The sequence below is a fragment of the Ceratotherium simum genome, chromosome 40 (genome assembly GCF_057802395.1).
Source record: "Ceratotherium simum simum isolate JZ-2026a chromosome 40, ASM5780239v1, whole genome shotgun sequence".
Lineage (NCBI taxonomy): Eukaryota > Metazoa > Chordata > Mammalia > Perissodactyla > Rhinocerotidae > Ceratotherium > Ceratotherium simum.
In genome coordinates, this window is record NC_141939.1 from 2,391,615 (window position 1) to 2,413,716 (window position 22,102).

The 22,102-nt window shown below is 42.4% G+C and overlaps 1 protein-coding gene across 5 annotated transcripts in view; it reads right to left on the minus strand.

The window, feature by feature from the left end:
* ACOXL (acyl-CoA oxidase like) overlaps positions 1-22,102 on the minus strand; it is a 376,737-nt gene that overhangs the window by 178,778 nt on the left and 175,857 nt on the right. For all 5 annotated transcript variants that reach the window (XM_087426114.1, XM_087426113.1, XM_087426115.1 and 2 more), the window contains one exon: positions 5,048-5,201. In XM_087426114.1, coding sequence (XP_087282240.1) covers positions 5,048-5,201 — 154 coding nt within the window. The remainder of the gene's footprint in view (positions 1-5,047; positions 5,202-22,102) is intronic.

Below are 22,102 nucleotides of genomic sequence, written 5' to 3' on the forward strand. Positions count from 1 at the left end.
TGCAGGCCGCTGTACGGTGAATCTTCCTCTCAGATCCGAGACAAGCCAAGCAGATAAAGAGAACTGATCACTTCTTGTAAGTGTCAATGCTTAAGAGACATTTAAAGGCTTTTATCTCTTTTCTATTTTCAAATACATAATCTTAAGACCCAAAGGGTCAAATTAATAACATTCCAGGGAAAACCGAATTATCAGAGGTCCTGGTCTCAGCAGAAGCCACGCCACAGTCTGAGCTAGAAAATATATTCCCCTGAAACCCCAGCCTCTTGTTATTGCCGTAGACACACTCTGCTGACCCTCAGCTCTCAACTACATAGAGCAAGACCTTCTCTGTCTGATCAGTGAGTCTGGGCTGTGTTTTGAAAATGACAGGCTGTGACACACTAGCAGGTCATTAAATCAATTTAATGCATCATGACTAGCTTTTCTTAAAATCACATAAACTAAAAAGAAAATACTAGAGCACATCACAATAGTGAGGTAAGTTTCATGAAATTTATTTTTTTGATTTCATATATGTATGTTTGTGAATACAGGGTAGTAATAAAAAGTGTACCTTTTACTTTCGGTCAATGGTCAAAAGAATTTGAAAGCCACTGGTCCAGCGACTATTAAGATTCTGTGTTCAGCTGCTGGTGGGAGTGGGAACTGGTATAATCTTTGCTGACAATACAAATATCATTTAAATACTTCATCCCAAGGAAACAATCACAGGTATGCAAAAAAAGAAAAAGTTAGGTACCAGACTGTTTTCTACAGTGTCATTTATAATAATGAAAAACTTGACAGAAACTAAAGGATTAGTTGAATAAATTATGGTACATCTAGATGATACTAGCCATTAAAACTTGACTGCAAAGGAGGGATCTGAAGGAGTATCCATATCAACTCTTAGGAGAAAAGGAGAGGTTGTAAAATTTTAAACACGTACACACACAATGTATAGAAAGGATATAGTGCACATGATAAACATCTCTGGGAAGTATAATTCTGGGATATACTTACTTTCTCCCTTGTGTTTCCCTGTATTTTCAAAAATTTCTATAATGAATATGCATCACTTTTGAAATTGGTAAAAATAATACAATAAATGTGATTCCAAATGTGCTTTACTCAGCAAAGACGCTGCCCTCCACAGCTGATGTTCACTTTAGGCAATAGCGACAAACATTCAAGTTAGCAGTCGAGAGAAACAGGACTTCATGAGGCAGTAGGTTGAGAGTAGAGGCAAAAATTAGGTGCCAGATGTACTCATATCTTGATAAATTGTACAATGAGTTCCCATCCTTGCCCTCTTCTCAAGTCCCTTTCTCCTAAACTACATAACAAATGAGCCATCAAGATGGGCATGGGCAGGTTTTGGAGCTAATAAATATCACCATCACTCTGAATATGAGTAGCCTATAGGCAATAACAGTGTTTTTTCTCTCCAAAAAATGACAGTAAAGTCTGATGTTAAAAGTGTTTGGGGTAAAAAAATAATAATAATAAAGCAAGAAAAGACCAAGGGGGCCAAGCTTTGTGGATCAGTCCCAAATTCTAAGAGCAAGACAGAAAAATGGATGCACAGGGCAATCATTCAGTCAAGCCCATCTGTCCATCATGGGTGTCTGTCCATCATCCCATCTGTCCATCAATCTGCTGTCCATTGGTCTGTCTGTCCAACACCCCATCTGTCCATCAGTCTGTCAGTCAACAGGTGCTTACTGATACTCAACACTATAGTCAGAAGTAGGGCTGTAGTGATCAAGGACTTGGTCCCTGCCCTCACTGCCTTCATAGTCCAACCTCAGTTTACTCATTTGTAAAATGGCAATAAATTAGAATCAGTAACATCATCAAGAGCCTACTGCATGCCAGGCACTGTATTGAAGGCTCTGTCTCTATGAACTCAGTCAGCGCACCCCATGGTTCTGGGGACTGAAGGTGCCATCTGAGTGCCTGCCTCAGGCAGCTGTGCAGTTGGGTTAGTCCCTTCTCTGGGGACTAATTCTGGCTTTTTTTCTTCAATCCTTTCCTCCCCTGCAGCCTCACTCGGAGCCAGCCCATGCTTGTCCTGGTGTTTCTAGATGTGCCACATACTCCCACACCTTCCCCCCGGGTGCAGGGTATCCCCTCCCCGGTAGGTCCTCCAACATCCACCTGGAAGGCTCTTGTTCACTTTTAAGTTGCTAAAGTGAACTTAAACTGCTAAAGTGAACTTAAAAACTCCTCAGGGACCCTCCCCAGATCTCACTTAGTCCTCCCAGGCCCGGCTGCCACACAGGGCCTGCCACAGCGTGCTGGGCTCTGCACCCACTTTGAAGGATGGCAAGCAAAAGAGACCAAGTGGGATTTTTTTTCTCCAAATCCTCAGGCTAGGCACATCATAGGGGTATCAAGTGCCACTTCCTGGTTCACGTGTGAAGCGTTTTATGCTCAGCATCTCACATAATTTAACCCTCCCAACCTCGACAATGGAAGGCTGGTTAGCCTCACTTTCTACATGAGAAAACTGAGGCATAGAGAGGGGAATAACTGGCCCAAGATCACACCCAGGGCTGCTGGCTCCAAAGACCGTAAATGTGTGCTGAAATACATTTTTTAGAAGCAAGACCTACTTAGATCTACAGGCCATAAAAGAAGAGTTTTTTGGTATCATCTGAGCAACCCCCCAGACTCAAGTCCACACTCTCCGCTCCTGGAGACCTCCTGCCTGAAGAAGATGCAGTGTATGGAAATCTGAACTTAGAACAATTAGAAGATGCTCGTGCTTTTCTTTCAACCAATATTATGTCTGTACAAATGGCCTTGTGGTAGGCGTTGGGTGGATACAGGAGTGGGGAAGAGGAGGGAAGGAACGAAAATGGAAATCAGGTCTTCTGCACCCAGGTTGCGGGGAGCTCCTGGGAAGCACAGCTGTGTGAGGCAGCAGGACCTGGTGGGATCACAGGGCTGGTATCTCAGCCCAGAAGAGCAGCCCTCCAGCTTCGTGTCTCTTCTATAATATGGTGGCAGAGGGGTCATTTCTGCACTGCTGGGTGGTGCTGGGCAGTAAAGGAGAGTATGACTAGTCAGGTCACCAGATAGCAGGGTAAGGGCTGATTGTTTTGGGCATCCCTGCCAGGGCTCAGGATTGACCGAGGGAGAACGTGGTCTCCCAGAATGGTGCAGTGGGGCCTGGTCTGAGGACGGCGGGTCATGGAGGCCAAGAGGAGTGCAGGAAGGCCTCTGTGTAGGGAGGGTATGAGGCCTGGGGGCAGGAGACCACAGGCATGCCGCCCATGAAATGCGTCAAAGGAAACGAGCCACGGGAGGAAAACTAGAAGACCACAGGTGGTTTTGATCAGACCCTCAGATTGACTCATCTGTCACAGCTACAAGATCTGCATCTGCTCAGTGTCCCCAGCAGTGCCCCAACCCTCCCCTGTGTGGGCTGCCCCTGCCTGAGGGGCCACTTCAAGTCGCACCTCCCACTGCTGACCTAAACCTTCTCGCTCTACCCTGGAATCCCTGAGTTCTGGTCCTACTGATGCCAGCAGACTCCTGTTTGAAGAGCAGCCACCTTCCTGGAGCTGCTGGTGGACACCAGCCACCTGGCAGGGGCCTCCCGACTTGTCAGGTCACTAAAGAAGGTCACGAGTCACTGCCCCTGCCTACCTCAGAAGACCTTGGCTCCTGGCCCAGCTGCGCCCCAGTGCCAGTTGTCACTTTTTTCTCCATTCTCCTTCTTTTCCATGTGGACCCCCACACAACATCCCCACAGGGGCAAAGCAAGCATGCCCACCACCGCCATCATGGACACGGAGTGCACGCCTGCCTATCCGAGGCCCCTTCATCACGGGCACATCTTTACCCAGCCACCTTAAGAGAAATGATCACGCTGGCCTTCACATGAGAGGACACAGGAGGCTCTCATCCCAATCCACAGAAACTCCCGGGCTCTGTCTGTTGTGAAGGCCCAGCCCCTCCTCACTGCTCGCCCCTCACCGGCTCTGATGGAGAGAGGCATGGTGTCAGGCTCTCCAGAAACTCATCCTTCGCCGTTTATTTTCTACAGCTGCCCTTGACCTGCTCTTGACACCTTCTCACTGAGGCTAAAACTCTTCATCCTCCCTTTCAGGTTCAGAGCCGCTGTTTTTAGGCAAATATTCAGCCAAGTTCAGGATTAAACTCAGGCCAAAGGCCCAACAGGGGCTCCCTCCTCCCAACTTCCTCCTGCAGTGCCTGCATCCGGCGCGCGTGACCAGGGAGCAGGGCAGTCCCTGGGGGTTGCTGACGTAGGGTTGCCATCTGGGGCTGAACCCCAGTTGCCACTACAGCTAATGCCTGTAGTCCTGCCGTGCCACCTAGTCACAGGTCCACAACCCCACATCCCACCTGTCCTGCCCTTAGAGACCCCACTTGGATACCCTTCTCGCCAGCACTGGGCCCCCACAAGATGCAGAGACTGCCTGCCTCCTGCATTCTGCATCCTGCGGCACATCTGCTCTCAGGGCTGTAGGGGATAGGGCACAGACCCCAGCTGTTCTCAAAGTCTCCCTCCACTCTCCAAAGAGTCCTACCGGGATTTCTCACACCTCCTACCCCTCACCACACAGGCCAGTCTGAGGCCCGGGGCTGGGGCCACACTGAGCAGTCTCTAAGTGCTTGGCACGACCCTGTCTGCTCCTTCCCAGGCTAGAAACCCCCGGAGTCATTTCCTGCATTCTCCCCTAGGGATTCAAACATCAGAGCAGAGCTTTGATCATCTGACCCTTGTCAGCTCTTTCCCATACTGTCAACAACCACGACCACTGAGCTTAATGATATTTACTGTGGGCCTCCACAGGCCGGGCACTGCGGGCCAAGCATTTACAAACATGGTCTGTATCGCCGAGGCATCACACGAGGTGGACACACACAGACGACAAGGCTAAGTAATGCACTCAGGGTCACGAGGGCAGTGGGGATTTCCGCCTGGCTCCAAAGCCAGTGCTCCACCCACTGGCACACGATACTCCCTCCACGCTTGCTATAACACTGGGGCCCTGCGGGTCTGGCACCCCTCGGGGCTGCGGGGGCTCACCATGCCTCCGGTGCACTCACGGCAGTCCTGCAGGCATCTGAGGTTCTCCCAGGTGCTGTAGGCCTTCAGCCCCGCCACCAGCGCCTGCAGCGGGCGACAGTGGACGAGCTCCTTCCCGTGGAAGACGTCCTCATCCAGGAGGACCCCAGCATACCTGTGAGACAAGCAGAGACGGGTGATGGACCCAGCAGCGCCCAGCACAGGTGTGAGGGAGCAGGCGAGGAACGAAAGCACAGGCCGACGGCTTAGGCAAACGCTGGGCTACAATCTGCTCCTCCCTCCCTCACTGCCAAAGCCTCCACGTGCCCTTCAGAACCCTCACCCCGCACCGTGAGGCTCCACCGCACCGTCCTCCCCCTGGGGAACCCCTCCTCCATCTTCTGTCCAAGTGTACTTTTCCGCCAGTCCCTCCCAGGCCTCATGGCTCACGTGGGCATCTGTCTTGACACCCCTTGACCCCATTAAATGTGAGCACTCGGCTTAACTCTCTCCCTGTTTTAGTCTACACATACAGGATCATATTCCAGACTATTCTCTGCTGCCATTCACACAAAAAAAGTTTCACACATCTCTTGTATTTTTAATCTTTTAAATTCCACTGCCATCGAAAATTCTGAAATATATTGTGTGCTAGACAGAATAGCGGCCCCCAACAATGTCCAGGTCCTCATCCCTGGATCCTGAGAGTATGTTACCCCACCTGGCAAAAGGGATTTTGCAGATGTAATTTAATTAAGGATCCTGAGATGGGGAGGTTAGCCCGGATTATCCAGGTGAGCCCAATGTCATCACAAGGGTTCTTATGAGTGAGAGGGAGGCAGGAGGAAACACAAGAGAACAGTCAGGGTGACGCAGCACAAGAAAGACAACCGGCCATTGCTGGCTTTGAGGATGGAGGAAACAGCCATGAGCCAAGTAATGAGGCAGCCTCCAGAAGCTGGAAAAGGCAAGGAAACAGATTCTCCCTAGAGCCTCCAGAAGGAGTGTAGCTCTCCCGACAACTTGATTTGTAATCAGTGAGACCCATTTCAGACTTCTGACCTCCAGAACTGCAAGATGATCAATTTGTGTTATTTCCAGCCACGAAGTTTGTGGCAATTAGTTACAGCCCCACTAGGAAATGAATACAGATTATGAACCATTTCTTCCTCCAAAATGTTGAGTCACTGTTTTCCCTCATTTCTCTGCCACCTGTGGGCTCAACTACTGTGCAGTGCATAGCAATGTCTATTGGCCTTCCTCCATCTGCACGCCTCCCTCCTCAGTTCTGGTTTTATTCTCTGCCATCTTTCAAAACACCACAGTGGAGGGTACAGCTTTCCCCCTCTCTCCTTTCTTCTGAACACCCCTTCCTATTAGCCTTGTTTATAAAGTCTCTTTTAAAATGAGTTAGTGTCGGGCCGGCCCCGTGGCTTAGCGGTTGGGTGTGTGCGCTCCGCTGCTGGCGGCCCGGGGTTCGGATCCTGGGCGCGCACCGACGCACCGCTTCTCTGGCCATGCTGAGGCCGCGTCCCACGTGCAGCGGCTAGAAGGATGTGCAGCTATGACATACAACTATCTGCTGGGGCTTTGGGGGGGGGGAATTAAAATGAGTTAGTGTCTAACAACTGCTAGAAATAAAAGCTTGACTGAAATCTTTCTAAGCTCAGCCAAACTCCAGGACACAGAGGCAGCCCCAGGACCAGGCACTAAAGTCAAGGGTGGTCAACACACAGGGTGGGTACTCTCCTCTAAGCATCTCAAACTTATTGACAGGATCCAGGAAAGTACCATGAAGCATGTCCTCACTGGTCTTCTCAACCAAAGCCCCCAGACGCTGGAGAGTGATAACAATGACAGCAGTCAGAGGTGTAGATTCATGGATTGTTCTCCATCAACTCAGGGCCAACTACTGAGGTGATTATACGGCTTTTCTTTATGTTAATATGGTCAACTATACAGATTGACGTTCAAACGTTAAACCAACCTAACATTCCTGGGATAAACCCCACTTGGTCATTGTATATCATCCTTTTTATATTTTACAGTATGTGATCTACTAACATTTTGTTCATAAGGAAAAAGGGCCTCACAGTGTCTTTGTCTGGTTTTTGGTGTCAGGGAAATGCTTCTAAAATTAGTTGGAAAGTTTACCCTTCCCCTTTATTTTTCCGAAAGAGTTTATGTGAAATTAGTGTGTTTTCTTTTTTTAAATATTTGTACATCTCATCAGTAATGCCAGATAAAGCTATTCAAATTTTATATTTCTTTTTGAGTCATTTTTGGTAATACATATCTTTCAGGGAATTTGTCTATTTCACATATGTTGTCAAATGTGTCGGCATTACATTGATGTTGCCTCAGTAACGATAGTAACAATAATATTTAATTTTATCCTTTCACTACAGGATCTGTAGCGATGTCCTCTCTTTTATTCCAGATACTGGTAGTTTGTGCCTCTTTTTTTCTTAATCAATCTAAGTAAAGGTTGATCAATTTTATCTATCTTTTGAAAGAAAAAAGTAGTTTTTGGCTTAATTAATTTTTCTCTATTATTTGGCCACTTCTTATTTCATTGATTTCTGCTCTCATTCTTATTATTCTTTCTCTTAATTTGTTCAATTTAATTGTTTAATTTGTTCCTCTTTTTCTAGCTTCTTAAAATAGAAATTTACACCATTGGCTTTGGACCTTTCTTCTTTCCTAATGTAAGCATTTAAAGGTTTACATTTTCCTCTGAGCACTCTTTTAGCCATATACACAAATTTTAATATGTTGTATTTCATTTTCATTTTGTTCAAGGTATTTTCTAATTTCCCTTGTGATTTCTTCTTTAACCTATGAATTATGTGTGTTGTTTAGTTTCCTAATATTTGGGGATCGTTTGAGGATCATTCCAGATATTTTTCTGTTATTAATTTCTAATTTAATTTCATTCTACTCAGAGAACATACTTTGTTTGATTTCAATCCTTCTAAATTTACATGGTCTGTCTTGATAAATGTTCTATGTGTACTTGAAAAGAATGTGTATTCTGCTGTTGTTGGGTGGAGTGTTCAACAAATGTCATTCAGGTCAAGTTCATTAGTAATATTGTTCATATCTGTTGTATCATTACTGGTTTTCTGTCTGTTTATTATATCAATTACTCAGAGAGAAGGACTGACGTCTGCAACCATAATTTTAGATTTGTTAATTTCTCCTTTCAGTACTTTCCATTTTTGCTTCACGTATTTTGAGGCTGTTTTGTTGAGTCCGCACACATTTAGACTGTTACGTCTTCTTGATGAGTAGACTGCTTTATCATTATGAAGTGTTCCTCTTTCTCTCTGGTAACACTCCTTTTTCTGAAGTCTACTTTATCTAAATTAATATATCCACTCCGGCTCTCTTATGGTTAGTGTTCGAAAGTGTAAATTTTTTCTTTTCACACTTTTAGCCTATCTGACTTTATATTTTAAGTGAGTTTCTTGTAGAAAGCATCTAGATCAGTCTTGACTTATCACATCTGACAATCTGCAAATAGGAGTGTTTAAACCATTTACACCTAATATAATTATCAACATGATTGAGTTTAAAACTATTATCTTGCAAATTTTTCCCCTCTTTATCCCATATATTCTTTGTTCTCTTTTCCCGCTGCTCCTGTCTTCTTTTAATTGAATAACTTTTAGTATTCCACTGTAGATTTTTAACTATGCTACTCTTATTTCTTTTAAGTGATTTTTCTATGGTCTAAAACATGCATCTTTAACATAACATTTTTCCCTCAAATAATGTTATAGCACTTCACAGATAATGTAAGACCCTTACAACAATACAACAATATACTTCCATTTCTTTCTCCCATCCACTGTGCCACTGTTGAGATTATATATATATACACAACATATATATATGCATTTTTATATATAGCATATATGTATGTATATACATATATATTTATATACATATATGAATATAAAATGTAATATTATATGTTATATATGTATTCTATATTATATATTGCATTTTATGTAAATATGATTATATAGTATGTATGTCCCGCTTCTTCCAATCAGCACATTGTTTTGAGATTCATCCATATTGTAACATCTATTAGAAGTTGTTCCTTTTAACTGCTGCCCAGAATCCACTCTATGCAATGCATACATTACATTTCGTTTATGCATTCACTTGAGGAACATTTTGGTTATTTCCAGTTTAGAACTATTACAAACAAAACTGCTATGAAATTTCATGTAGAAGTCTTAGAGGAGACATATGTCTTCATTTCTCTTGAGCAAATATGTAGGAGTGAAATGAATGGTCATACGGTAGATGTATTTTTAACTTTTTAAGAAACTGCCAAACAATTTTCCAAAGTGATTGTGCAATACTACATTCCCACCGGCAGTGTATGAGAATGCTAGCAGTTCCGCATGCCTGCCAACAATTGGTCCTTGCGGTCTTTTTAATTTTAGTTATCTTAGTGGGTATGTAATGGTATATCCCCATGGTTTGAATTTGCATTCTCTGATAACTAATGATCATAAGCATCTTTTCATGTGTCTACTAGCTAACTACTCATATATCTTCTTTTGTTAAGTGTTTATTTAAAACTTTTGCCCATATTCTATTGGCTTTCTTATCTTATTTTCAGTTGAATTTTATTTTTAGTGTTCTTTACATATTCTAGATAACATCCCATTGTCAGATATTTGTATTGCAAATATTTCCTTCCGTTCTGTGGCTTGTCTTTTTGTTTCCTTAATGACAAAAATCAATTTTGGCTCAAGGTATTTACCTTCATCTATCCATAAAATAATCATGTAATGTCTGAATATCCTTGTTTCCTCAATGAAACCTGCACATGCAAAGGATATTGCTTTCGGCCTCGTCCTACAGCAAACAGGAAAGACTGCTATCCAACCACATACCTAAAACCATTGAGCTGAGGCAAGTTGACAGAACATGGAAACCATCATTTGTTTAATTGGCACTAGGATGAAAAGAAACCTAATTGCATTGAGCAACTACTATAAGCAAAGAGCTTGTACATTTATTATCTAACTTAGTCCTTACAACAACCCTGTTAAGTAGGAAATCATATCCCCACTTTACAGATGGGAAAACTGAGGCTCAACTGAGGTTACATACCTAAGTCAAGGTCTCTGTTAGGGCAGAGATAGAATTCCAACTCAGGGCTCTTTAGTCCTAAACACTGTGCTCTTTTCATTATAAATAATGTACTCACCAGTGCCCCAAGTAAGTTTATACCATTCCAAATCTATGCTATGGTATAGTCACCCATGCCTTGGGCTATGACTGCAATGCAACGACTCTCAGGGAATCCCACATCTGGTCATTTAAAAAAATGAATATATGATTCCCCGCCAACCTCCCCAAACACACATTCACACACACTCACACACTCACATATACACACTCAAACACACAAAGCCCTATGCATTCTCCAAGGTGGAAATGGGTGGGAAACAAAAAAATAAATAGGCTTTAAGAAAAGAAAGAATCGCGAGACTCTCCCCTAGCAGTGATCTGGTGAGATTTCTTTGCAGTGCTGGTCTATGATTTTACTTAAGACTGATGGACATGGGCCCTGCTGAGGAGAGCTTCCATCTGCCAGATGGAGAGGGGCACCCAGTGGCTCTTCTTCTTCTTTATCATACCCTCACGTCTGCTTGCAAAAGGGTTCTGAGAAAGGCTTCCACGTTCACAGGTCTTAAGAAAATCTGATATAAGAAACTCAGAGTGGCCCAGAAGATAAATTAAGAAATAGGGATTCTGTGGTAAAATTATTCCTCATTTCTAAATGTGTTTTTTTAATAAGCCATGCCCTTAGAAATACAAGGTATTTATTTACAGGTTACATCCACTTGATGTATTAGAACTCACCGTCAAGGTAAGATTCATGAGAAATGCAGATAGAGTATTTCTAAAACCTTTAAGTCAGTGGTGAGAGGGCAGGAGTCAATTTACAAAAATCTGTTTTACATAAAAAGATCAAACAGGACTTTTTGGCAATAAGATGTCAGAATTATATTAAGAACACAGTAGAGTACACAAAGAGTAGTGTTCATTTGGTGAGGTATCTAAAGTGCTTAACTATCCTGAACTCCATTTTGTGATAAAGACAGGACTTTGGTGAGCTTCTGCAAACTATGAAGTGCCATTCCACCCATTCACGTATTCAGCAAGTATTAATGAGATCTTATTTTGTGTCAGCCACAGTTCTAGGGGGAATGGAAACATCAATTAAACAAAAAGAAAGAAATTTGTTGAGTTGTCATGAGACATTAAATAAGTTACGACATGTAAAATCTTAGGACAGTGCCTAGTACATGGTAAGCAATTGAATATGTGTTGGCTATTATCTTAATTTTTATATTTGCTAGTGTTGTGTAAAAAGAAACTGCCAGAGAGAATGACTCAACCCAGCTGAAAGACAGCAGCCCAGTGGTGCTCTGGCCCCTCCTGGCCTGGAACCCAGCCTGGACTGCCCGAGCTGCCCATTTGGCCTGGAATAAATTAGAGGAGAGGCAGACCCAAAATACTCCTTTTGCTGGTGCACTACAAATATTGCTACTTTTTTTTGTTTGTTTGTTTTTTGTGAGGAAGATCAGCCCTGAGCTAACATCCATGCTAATCCTTCTCTTTTTGCTGAGGAAGACCGGCTCTGAGCTAACATCTATTGCCAATCCTCCTCCTTTTTTTTCCCCAAAGCCCCAGTAGATAGTTGTATGTCATAGTTGCACACCCTTCTAGTTGCTGTATGTGGGACGCGGCCTCAGCATGGCTGGAGAAGCGGTTCATTGGTGCGCGCCCGGGATCCGAACCTGGGCTGCCAGTAGCGGAGCGCGCGCACTTAACCGCTAAGCCACGGGGCCGGCCCCTATTGATACTTTTAAATAGTTGTTGATCACTTTCTAAGCTAGGAAATTCATTTTTGTAGAAAATCCCATTAAACAATTCCAAGGGGAGATATCAGCTACCCACTGCCCTGGCCAGCCAACTTCTGGACTCCTCCTTTATAACATGGAGCTTCTGCCTCAGAGCCCAGCAGAAGGTTGGAAAGCAAAGCTCCAAACAGCCTCACGGCCAAGTGTGATGTAATTACACAAGGTAATTTCACTCGGTTCTGTTGAAGCAACTGTGCAGAGAGCCAGGCACTCTTAGATGTGGAGATGCCAAATTAAGAATCCACAATTTCTATATGGGAAGAATTCATAACTACAAACCAAGAGTAATGGTGCCGTGATAACAGGGGCCCAGGATGCTGCTCCAAGGAGCTTATAAGGGGGCTCCTTATTCCAGAAGAGGCTCAGAGAAGGTGTCTTGGAGGAGATAACAACCTGAACTGTATATCAAAAGATGACTATGAGCTACCAGGTGAAGGAGGAAAGGATGTGAGGGGTGAATGATGGAGGCAGGGTGGGGCCAGGCAGGAGAAGGTGCTCCAAGGCCACAGGAGGGAATTTGAGTTTCATCCAGCACAGAAGACACTGGAAGGCCAAGGGAGGGTCCAGCAGGCACGTGAGAATTCAGATTGCATTTCAGGTATGGTGGCTTGTGGAGAACAGATTTGACGAGGGCCTGGCTGGATGTGGGGAGCAAGAGTCAAGAGAGGAAGCTGGGAGGGTCCAGGTGGGTTGATGGGAAGGAGGGCTTTGAGTGATTTCAATGTAGGAGAAAAAATCACCAGAATGTGGTAATTGGCGGGATTGGGGGGTAAAAGCTTGAGGAGTCTTGGGAGTGATGGCAACAACAACTACTAACACGTATTAAGCATTTATTGCCACCACAGGAGGGACTCCACTCTCACAGTTGGTGGGTAAGAACATGGAGGGCATCAGCCAGGTGATACAGCTCGCACGTCCAGTAAGTCCCGGACACCAAGCACCCACTGGCATGGCGCTGAGCCAGGAAGCACGCAGGGCACCACCAGCACTCAGCAGTGGGATGCAGGCCTTGGATGCCCTGGACCCCCCAGGAGGAGGTTAATAAGCGACCCAAGGATAGGCACCCATGGCCAAAGGCAGAAAACAGGAATCCTACCTGGAATCCAGTAGTTCTGTTGGCTGCTGAGTACTCAGGGCCTGGAAAGGTACCTGATGCACAAGCCATGTGCTGAAGGGAGGAGGGGACAGCTCTGCCAGTTCTGGAGAGTGTGAGCAGGAAGAAAAGCCCCAGCAGGCTCCTCAGAAGGCCGTCACCTCTCGTGGAGGGTCCCCCCCAAGCCAGCCCTCTCCTCACTCAGCTGGCCCTGCCTGGCAGCTGAGAAGCCAGTGGGGAGATGGGTCCCCTCTCTTCCTGGACCACACAGGCTTGTTGAGGGCAAGACAATGTGAGTGGTGCAGGGTGGGGGCAGTGGGCTCACTGAGGGCCAAACACCTCCTTCCTGTCTCCAGGCCTGGGGAGACAAGGGGGAGGCGATGCGATAAGGAACCAGGGGTGCTTGTCAACATGCTGCTGCCAAACCCCAGACACGGCATCACAAAGGACCAGTCCGACTCAAGCACCAACATACGTCCAGGACCTAGCGAGCAGGACTGCCCGATTTAACAACAGAAACGATGCCTAATTTGTAGTTTAAGTATTGGGATATACTTGGACTAAAAAATTATGTGTTGGGTATCTGAAATTCACATTTAACTGGGCGACTCTATTTTACCTAGCAACCCTACAAGCAAGGTACCATGTAGTTGCTGAATACATCAACACGTGTGCAGCGGAGGAAGCCATCTCGCTTCACCTCTACTACCTGCTTCCAACTGTGCAGTGAAGCTCTGACCACTCGGGTGTTTGTCACATTAGATGGGAGGAGAGGCAGGGCCAGCAGACACTGGCTGGTGGCCTGTTTTTCCTGCCCACCTAACTCCAGACACGTATACCCACAGGTCTGGACTACTCTCCCCAGTGCTTCTCTATGCTGGAGCAGGACCCAGTGCACTGAATAAACATCTAACTCGTCAGCCTCAGGTTATCCAGACCCTGAAACTTGAAGCCAGTTGATTGGCGGCATTATGTCCACAGGAATTGGGAGACGGCACCTGTAACAAGGTCTGACAATGTTAGTTGAAAAAAAAAGAGGGGTGCACGTGTGGGGAGAGGTACTTAAGCGTCAGATTTTGTCACGTTACAATCAGCGTCATTAACCTATTTCCTCACACGTGGTTGGAGGGGCAACAGGGGCCGTAAACTAGAGAGAAACAAGCAAGCCAGAATATGTCACAGACAACACCAACTTCTCCCTGGGCTTGCTTTACCACACAACCTCTGCCGTCCAGCTGAGGCACTTCTTCCTGGGGGTTCTTCTAACCCAGTTTTCAGTGGGTCAACCCCGTGCAGCGAGCGGGGGTTGGAGGGAAAGAATGGGGAAGGAGAAACAGAGCCACGGTGGGGACACTGAGCCAGGCCAGAGACCACAGGGGGCGCAAGGAGGCGAAGGTCAAGGAAGTCGGGAAGCTCCTGGGGTCAGTTAGACTGACGGCTTGGTGAGGACACGGATCTGACCTGTGTCACCCGTGCATGGCACACGACAAGGGCTCCATGGTGTTTATGAATTAATTAATTCCCATTAATCATCTCTCATTTCTCCCCTTAAAACCTAAAGCTAGAACTGTGACCTGTCTCTATTTCTCTGATGTTGGCATTTGGGGAATGTCTCCCTAAAATCAAGGGAAGCTTTAATTTTTATTAATAGTGGCAATGCAGTACATATAGAATCAAGGTATATTAAGCTTAAATCAAGCTAAAAATAAAAATAAAGCTGGAGAAAAAGGAAACATTGTTGATACATATAACACTTTTGTTACACAAAGATGCATGTGTATGTGTGTGTATATATATGTTATATATATAAGTATATATTTATATAACTTAAAAACGTAGAATATAGAGCGACTCTGTTATGTGGTCTAGTAACTTCTCGTGTCATGAGTTTGTAAATAGCGGACTAAGAAGTGAATATATAGATAACATTACCTCTTCATAATAGTTACAGGTCCCACTGGAGAAAAAATTCAAAGAAGCATTTTGTTTTCCTTTGGCACGCATGTGAAAAATTCTCAGGTTTCATCATCAGACTATTTTGATCCCATTTAAATTTTCAGGATAATTTAATAGTGCTGCCTCTTATCTGTTAGCGAAACTTATTTCCAGGTCATGCTAGGAAGCTCCCTACAAAGTTCCTGTGGTTCTCATCTCTGGCTGCTCATTAGAATCACCTAGAAGCTTAAAGATACACACTCCGGATACCTGCAATTCTCCCCATAGCAGGTGGGTCAGAATCAAGGGGAGTGGGTGCAGAGAATCTGTGGCTTTTGAAGAGCACATCAGAGGACCTGAGTGTGCCTCCAGGCTGAGATCTACTGAGAACCGACCCAGGTATCAGGAATTATCTGGCTTAGCTGAAGCAGGCTGGACGGGTGAAGCCAAAAGGAGTATAAGGGACGAGGGATGCTCTGTAGCGAGTTACTGACAACTTCAGATGGAATCGATAGAGTTAAAAGAAATGTCACAGGGTTAGGATATAAAAGGACACCAGAGGCTTTTGCTCCCTCAATACTAGCAAGAAAATAATAGATAAAATAAAAATCATATTTTCCCAAAGAGCTATCAAAGAGCAAAGGCTGCAGGAAGCCTTGACTAACTGAATTCCAGAGGGACAAGCACTTTTTAGTAGACTGGACATTGCATAAGAAAGGAACAGAGAACTTGAAGATAGATCCAGGGACATTATCCAAATTGAAGTACAGAGAAAAAAGATAGGAAGAAAAGACATAACTTTAGGGATGTGGGATAATACAAAGCAGTTTATCATCTGTATAATTAGAGACCCAGAAGGAAAGGAAAGAAAGAATGGGGCAGAAAAAAATATTTAAAGAAATAATGGCCAAAATATTTCCAAATTTGATGAAAAACTTCAACCCACACATCCCAGGGGGTCAACAAACTCCAAACAACACAGACACTCAAAACCACAAAACCACACCTAGGCCAACACAGTCAAACTCTGAAAACCAAAGAAAAAGAGAAAATCCTTAAAAGCAGCTAGAGTAGGAATATAAGGAAATAGCCAGAAAAATCTTGGCTGTTTTTCATGAGAATCAAGGAATCAAGACAGTAGAGTGACATCTTTAAAGTGCTCAAAGAAAAACAAACTATCAACCCAGAATTCTGTATCTATTGGCAATGTCTTTCAAAAAGAAAGGAGAAATAAAGACTTTCTCAAAAAACAAAAAATGGAGAGAATTCATTGCTAGCAGACCTAGTCTACATGAAATGTTAAAAGTTCTTCAGGCAGAATAAATATGGTATCAGTTAGAAACTTGGATCTACACGAATAAATTAGCAGTGTTAGAAATGAAATAAATGAAGGTAAAATAACATTCAGTGTTTCTTATTTTTAATTGCTCTAAAACATAACCATGTAAAAGAAAAAGAGTAGCAATGTAGTACGTGTCTGTAGTATAGTTAAAAGTAAATTATATAACAACAATAGCAGAAAAAGGATGGGAGGGAAGAATTGGGAATACACTGTTTTAGATCCTTACACCACATGGGAAGCAGTATAATGTTATTTGAAGGTAATCTCTGATTCGCTAAAGATGTATACTGCAAATCCTGGGTCAACAATTAAAATATTTTTAAAAGAAGTATAAATAATAAATCAATAAAAGAGATAAAAAAATGAACAATAAATAATGTTCAATTAACCCAAGAGCAGGCAGAAAAAAAGGAAAAAGAAACAAAAAATATACGGGAAAAATAAAAATCTGCTAACAATATGGACTGGAATCCAAAAATATCAATAATCACTTTAAATGCCATTGCTCTAAACACACCAGTTAAAAGTCAGAGATTTTCAAATTGGATAAAAAAGCAAGACCCAACTATATGTTGTTTTAGAAGAACCCCACTTTACAAATATAGGTAGGTTAAAAATAAAAGTATGAAGGGCCGGCCCCGTGGCTTAGCGGTTAAGTGCGTGCGCTCCGCTGCTGGCGGCCCGGGTTCGGATCCCGGGCGCGCACCGAACCACCGCTTCTCCGGCCATGCTGAGGCCGCGTCCCACATGCAGCAACTAGAAGGATGTGCAGCTATGACATACAACTATCTACTGGGGCTTTGGGGGGAAAAATAAATAAATAAATAAATAAATCTTAAAAAAAATAAAAGTATGAAGAAAGATGTACCACAAAAAACACTAAACAAAAGAAATCTGGAGTAGCTATATTAATATGACAAGATAGGCTTCAGGACAAGGAATATTTTTAGGGATTAGGAGAAAATTTACACAATGATAATAGGGTCAATTCTCCATGAAGACATAACAATCCTACATGTGTATGCAACTTAAAAAAAAGATTCAAAATACTTGAGGCAAAAACTGCTAAAACTGAAAGAAGAAATACACAAATTCATAATTGTAGTTGGAAATGCCAACCCTTTTCTCTCAGTCATTGACAGCACAAGTAGGCAGAAAATCAGTACGGATGTACATGATCTGCAGAGCACAGTCAACCAACTTAACCCAACTGACATTTATAGCTGTCCTCCCCACTATAACAGATGACACATTCCTCTCAATGTGCAACAAGGTATGTACACACACGCACACGTGTGTGTGTGTGTGTGTATTTTGGTCCACTCATTTAAAAGAATAAAATTCATATAAAGGATGTTCTTGGACCATGACAGTACTCTTAAATAACCAAAGCAGTAAATATCTTAAGGAGAATTTTAAACTATTTTGAACTGAATAAAAACGTAAATGAAAATACAACATACCAAAAGCAGAGAGATGCAGCTAAAGCAATGCTTAGAGAGACACTTTAGTATGAAATGATTATATTAGGTAAGAAGAAAGGTCTCAAAGCAGTAACCCAACCAGTCCCTTCAGAGAGAGAGAGAGAAACACAAAATATCAGGAATGAAAGAGGAGAAATCACTACGGGTCCCATAGGCATTAAAAGGATGATAAAAGAATACTACAACCGACACTATTGCAATAAATTGACAAATTAGGTGAAATAAATCAAAACTCATTCAAGAAGAAAGAGGTAATCTGCAGAGACATATATCTATTAAAATCTACAAACAAAGTTTCTAGGATGAGTAAGAGACTTTCAAAAGATTGCAGATCAATATACTGAAGTAAATAGTATTCCTATATACTAGAAATAAACAATTGCACCAAAACAAAAAAAAAAAAGTAAAATTCTTAGGTATAAATATAACAAAATATGTGCACAATCTATATGTTGAAAACTACAAAACACTGAAGATAGAAATCTAAGATCTAAATAAATAGAGAGATAAATAGTGTTCATGAATTGGAAGATTCCCATTAAGAAGTCAATTCTCCCCAATTTGATCTATAGATTCAACACAATCCCAAGAAAAATACCAGCAATCTTCTTTACAGCTATTTACAAGATGATTATAAAATGTATAAATAAAGGCAAAAAGGAATGAGAAGAACCAAAACAATTCTGAAAAAGAAAAAGTTGTAGAACTCATACTACCCAATTTCAAGACAAATCAAAATTTAAAGCTTTCAAATCAAATCAAAATTAAAAACTATTGCTCTGATTAAGACAGTTTTAAGTGACAGACCAGGATAAAATATTTGCAAATCACATATAGGATACAAAAAAAATCTATCCAGAATATATAAGGATCTCTCATACTCATCAATAAGGAAACAAACACCCCAATGTAAAAATGGGTGAAAGATCTGAACAGATACTTCATGAAAGAAAATACACAGACGGCAAACAAGCACATGAAAAGACACTGAACATCATTAGATATTAGGGTAATATAGATTAGAACTATTAGAAAAGCCAAAAAAAATTAAAAAACAAAAGCAAAAACAAATCTTGACAATAAGACTAGCTGGCAGGGATGCAGAGCAACTGCAACTCTCATACATTACTGGTAGAAATACAAAATGATGCAACCACTTTGGAAAACAGTTCAGCAATTTCTTAGAAACTTAAACACACACTTACCATGTGACCCACCAATCCTACTTCTATGTATTTCCCAAGTGAATCAAAAACTTATGTTCACACAAAAACTTGTAAAGCGTTGTTTATAGCAGTGTTATTCATAATCGTCAGAAATTGGAAACAACCTATATGTCCCTCAACAGGTGAACAGATAACCTGCGGTACATCCATACAATGGAATACTAGTCAGCAACGAAAAGTAACAAACTACTCTCTCACCAAACAACATGGATGAATCTGAAATGCATTTTGTAAAGTGAAAGAAGCCAGATCCAAAAGGCTACATATTGTACAATTCCATTTATATGACACTCTGGAAAAGGAAAAACTATAGATATGAACAACAGGTTGCCAGGGGGTGAGAGTACGAGGAGGAGTTAACTACAAAGGGCAGCACAAGGAAATCTGGGATGTGAAGAAACAACTTTGATTGATATTGTAGTGGTAGATATACAACTCTGCGCCTCTATCAAAACCTAGAGAACTGTATACTACAAAGAGTGAATTTTATTGTACACAAATTTTAAAACAACAACAACAATCAGGATGTCAGGGGAACACAAGATGGAAGGCAGACTGTGACGAATGAAGCTAACTACAAGACAAATGTTTGACACAACCACACTGAAGCACGGGAGAAAGGAGCTAACCTAAAAACTTAAGGAAACAGTGGTTTGAGTAGATATTGAAATGTGAAAGAAAAAAAGAAGTCTACAGTAACACTGTAGTCTGGTTGGTAACTTTTTTTCTCACAGTGGTATGGATTTGCAATTCTGAAACTAATTTACATGCATACTATGGTCAAATAAGAAAATGCATTGTAGATACTGAGAGTCAGATTTCACACAGTAAGAGAAGGAAGTTACAAATAAAGAAAGGGGAAAATGCTAGAATAAGTCCTGTGGTGCTGGATTGGAGTCAGAGGTATCTAATGAACTCATTTTTTAAATTTTACGATGTATACTGATAGATACATACATTTCCTAGCCATGTCCCCTGAGAAGGACTAGAAACAATGACACCCCAGTAGGAGCTAGCACACCTAGCACTCAGATCTTAGCCTCTAAATACCATTCTCCAATAAAAGGGACCAGGGATTCTAGGGCTGGGGCAGGAAAAATACATGATCCTGAAGCATCTTCTGCAGTCATAAAGTAAGGAAGTGCTAAAAAAAAAAAACAAGAAAAAGTGGGCATATCCAAAGGATATAGGGGGCCAGCCCGGTGGCGTAGCGGTTAAGAGCACGCGCTCCACTTTGGCGGCCCAGGGTTCGCAGGTTTGGATCCCAGGCGCACACCAATGCACTGCTTGTCAAGCCATGCTGTGGTGGCATCCCATATAAAGTAGAGGAAGATGGGCATGGATGTTAGCCCAGGGCCAGTCTTCCTCAGCAAAAAGAGGAGGATTGGCATTGGATGTTAGCTCAGGGCTGATCTTCCTCACAAAAAAAAACAAAAGGACATAGAAGTGAGTTCACTGGGAAAAAGAACTGTGATCACTCACTGATGTCTGTTACGGACAAAGGATGAAAAGTGGCAGTGGTGACATACACATCAGGTATTTGGCAACTCTGCCCTAGGTAATGCTTGCTCTATGAAGTACTTACTCTCCACACGTATGATACGTGATCTACTCTGTAGTCCAGCTTATGTCATGTCTATGTGACCACATTCTGCCAGACTAATATCAGAACACACGGTCTGTCAACTTAACAGAATTTCCTTAATTGACACTTTATTAGAATATCCAGGCTGTATGGTCACTCTAGCTTTTGTGGGAAACAGGGACCAGCCTTGAGTGTCCCATAAGAAACTGGTGGCTCGTCTAGGGTGGGAGAAAAATAGGAAGCACCACCTCAATTCAAAAGTGTTAACAAACCTTTATGCACTAGCTAGGTGTTTTCTGTACCTATCATTCATAAAAGAAGTCAGGTAAAAAAACAATCTTAAAAATATTAAGACTAAGATGAAGCAGTCTTGTCCACAGCCAATGGAATTAATTCAGAGTTTGAGACTAAAAAAGAAAATAGACTTAGCAGGAGCTGAGCAAAGGGATAAAAAGCAAAAAAAAAAAAAGGATATAGGAGTCAACCTAACAGAGCTCCCAATGGCCAAAGCTGTAACAATTACAGAAAATAAATAAATGAGATAGTAATGAATTGTAACCCAAAGAATAAGATAAAAATCTACGAGTCTATACTGATATAAATAAACAAAAGAGAGGGAAAGAGACAACTCTTCCTTAGAGAAGAATTTCAGTGTGTGTGTGTGTGTGTGTGTGTGTGTGTGTGTGTATAGGGAAATAGAAAATCATCATTAAAACACCACAGTATTAATTGCTACAGGTAAGATCCATTGATGAATGTTTAAATTATTGGTTGTGAGTTTAAGGAGAAGCAGAATGTTTGTATAGCCTCAAAGTATTTTTCCCAAAATATTTATCAATTAGCATGATGGTTTTAACATATTTCCACAAATCCCTGACATTCTTTCCTCCAGGAGGTGGAGCTTAATTTTCCTCTCCTTGAGTGCAGGCTGGACTTATGACTTGCTTTTAAATAACAGAGTATGGAAAGGGAAAAACAGTCACTCTTCAATGGAGAAGCCTAGCTGAAACTACCTTAACCAAGTGATCGGGATTAATATCACCACGAATAAGACACATGGATATCTGGAACCCTAAATATGATGGGATAGGGGCTCATCATTTTCGTGTTTTTTCCTCCCAAACATCCATAACCTCAGTCGTTCATGAGAGAACATCACACAAGTCCAAACCAAACACCTGGCCAGGACTCTCCACAAGCGGTCAAGACAAACAAGAAAGGACTGAGGAACTGCTACAGACTGGAGGAGACTAAGGAGCCCTGACAACCAAATCCAAAGTTGGATGCAGGATGGGATCCTGGAACAGAAAAAGGACACGAGTGTACAAACTGGGGAATCCAAATCAAGTGGGTATAATTAATAATATTGTACCGATGTTAACTCCCTCACTTTGATAACTGTACCATGATTGTGTAGGATGGGAACATTAGAGGAGCTAAGTGAGGGATATG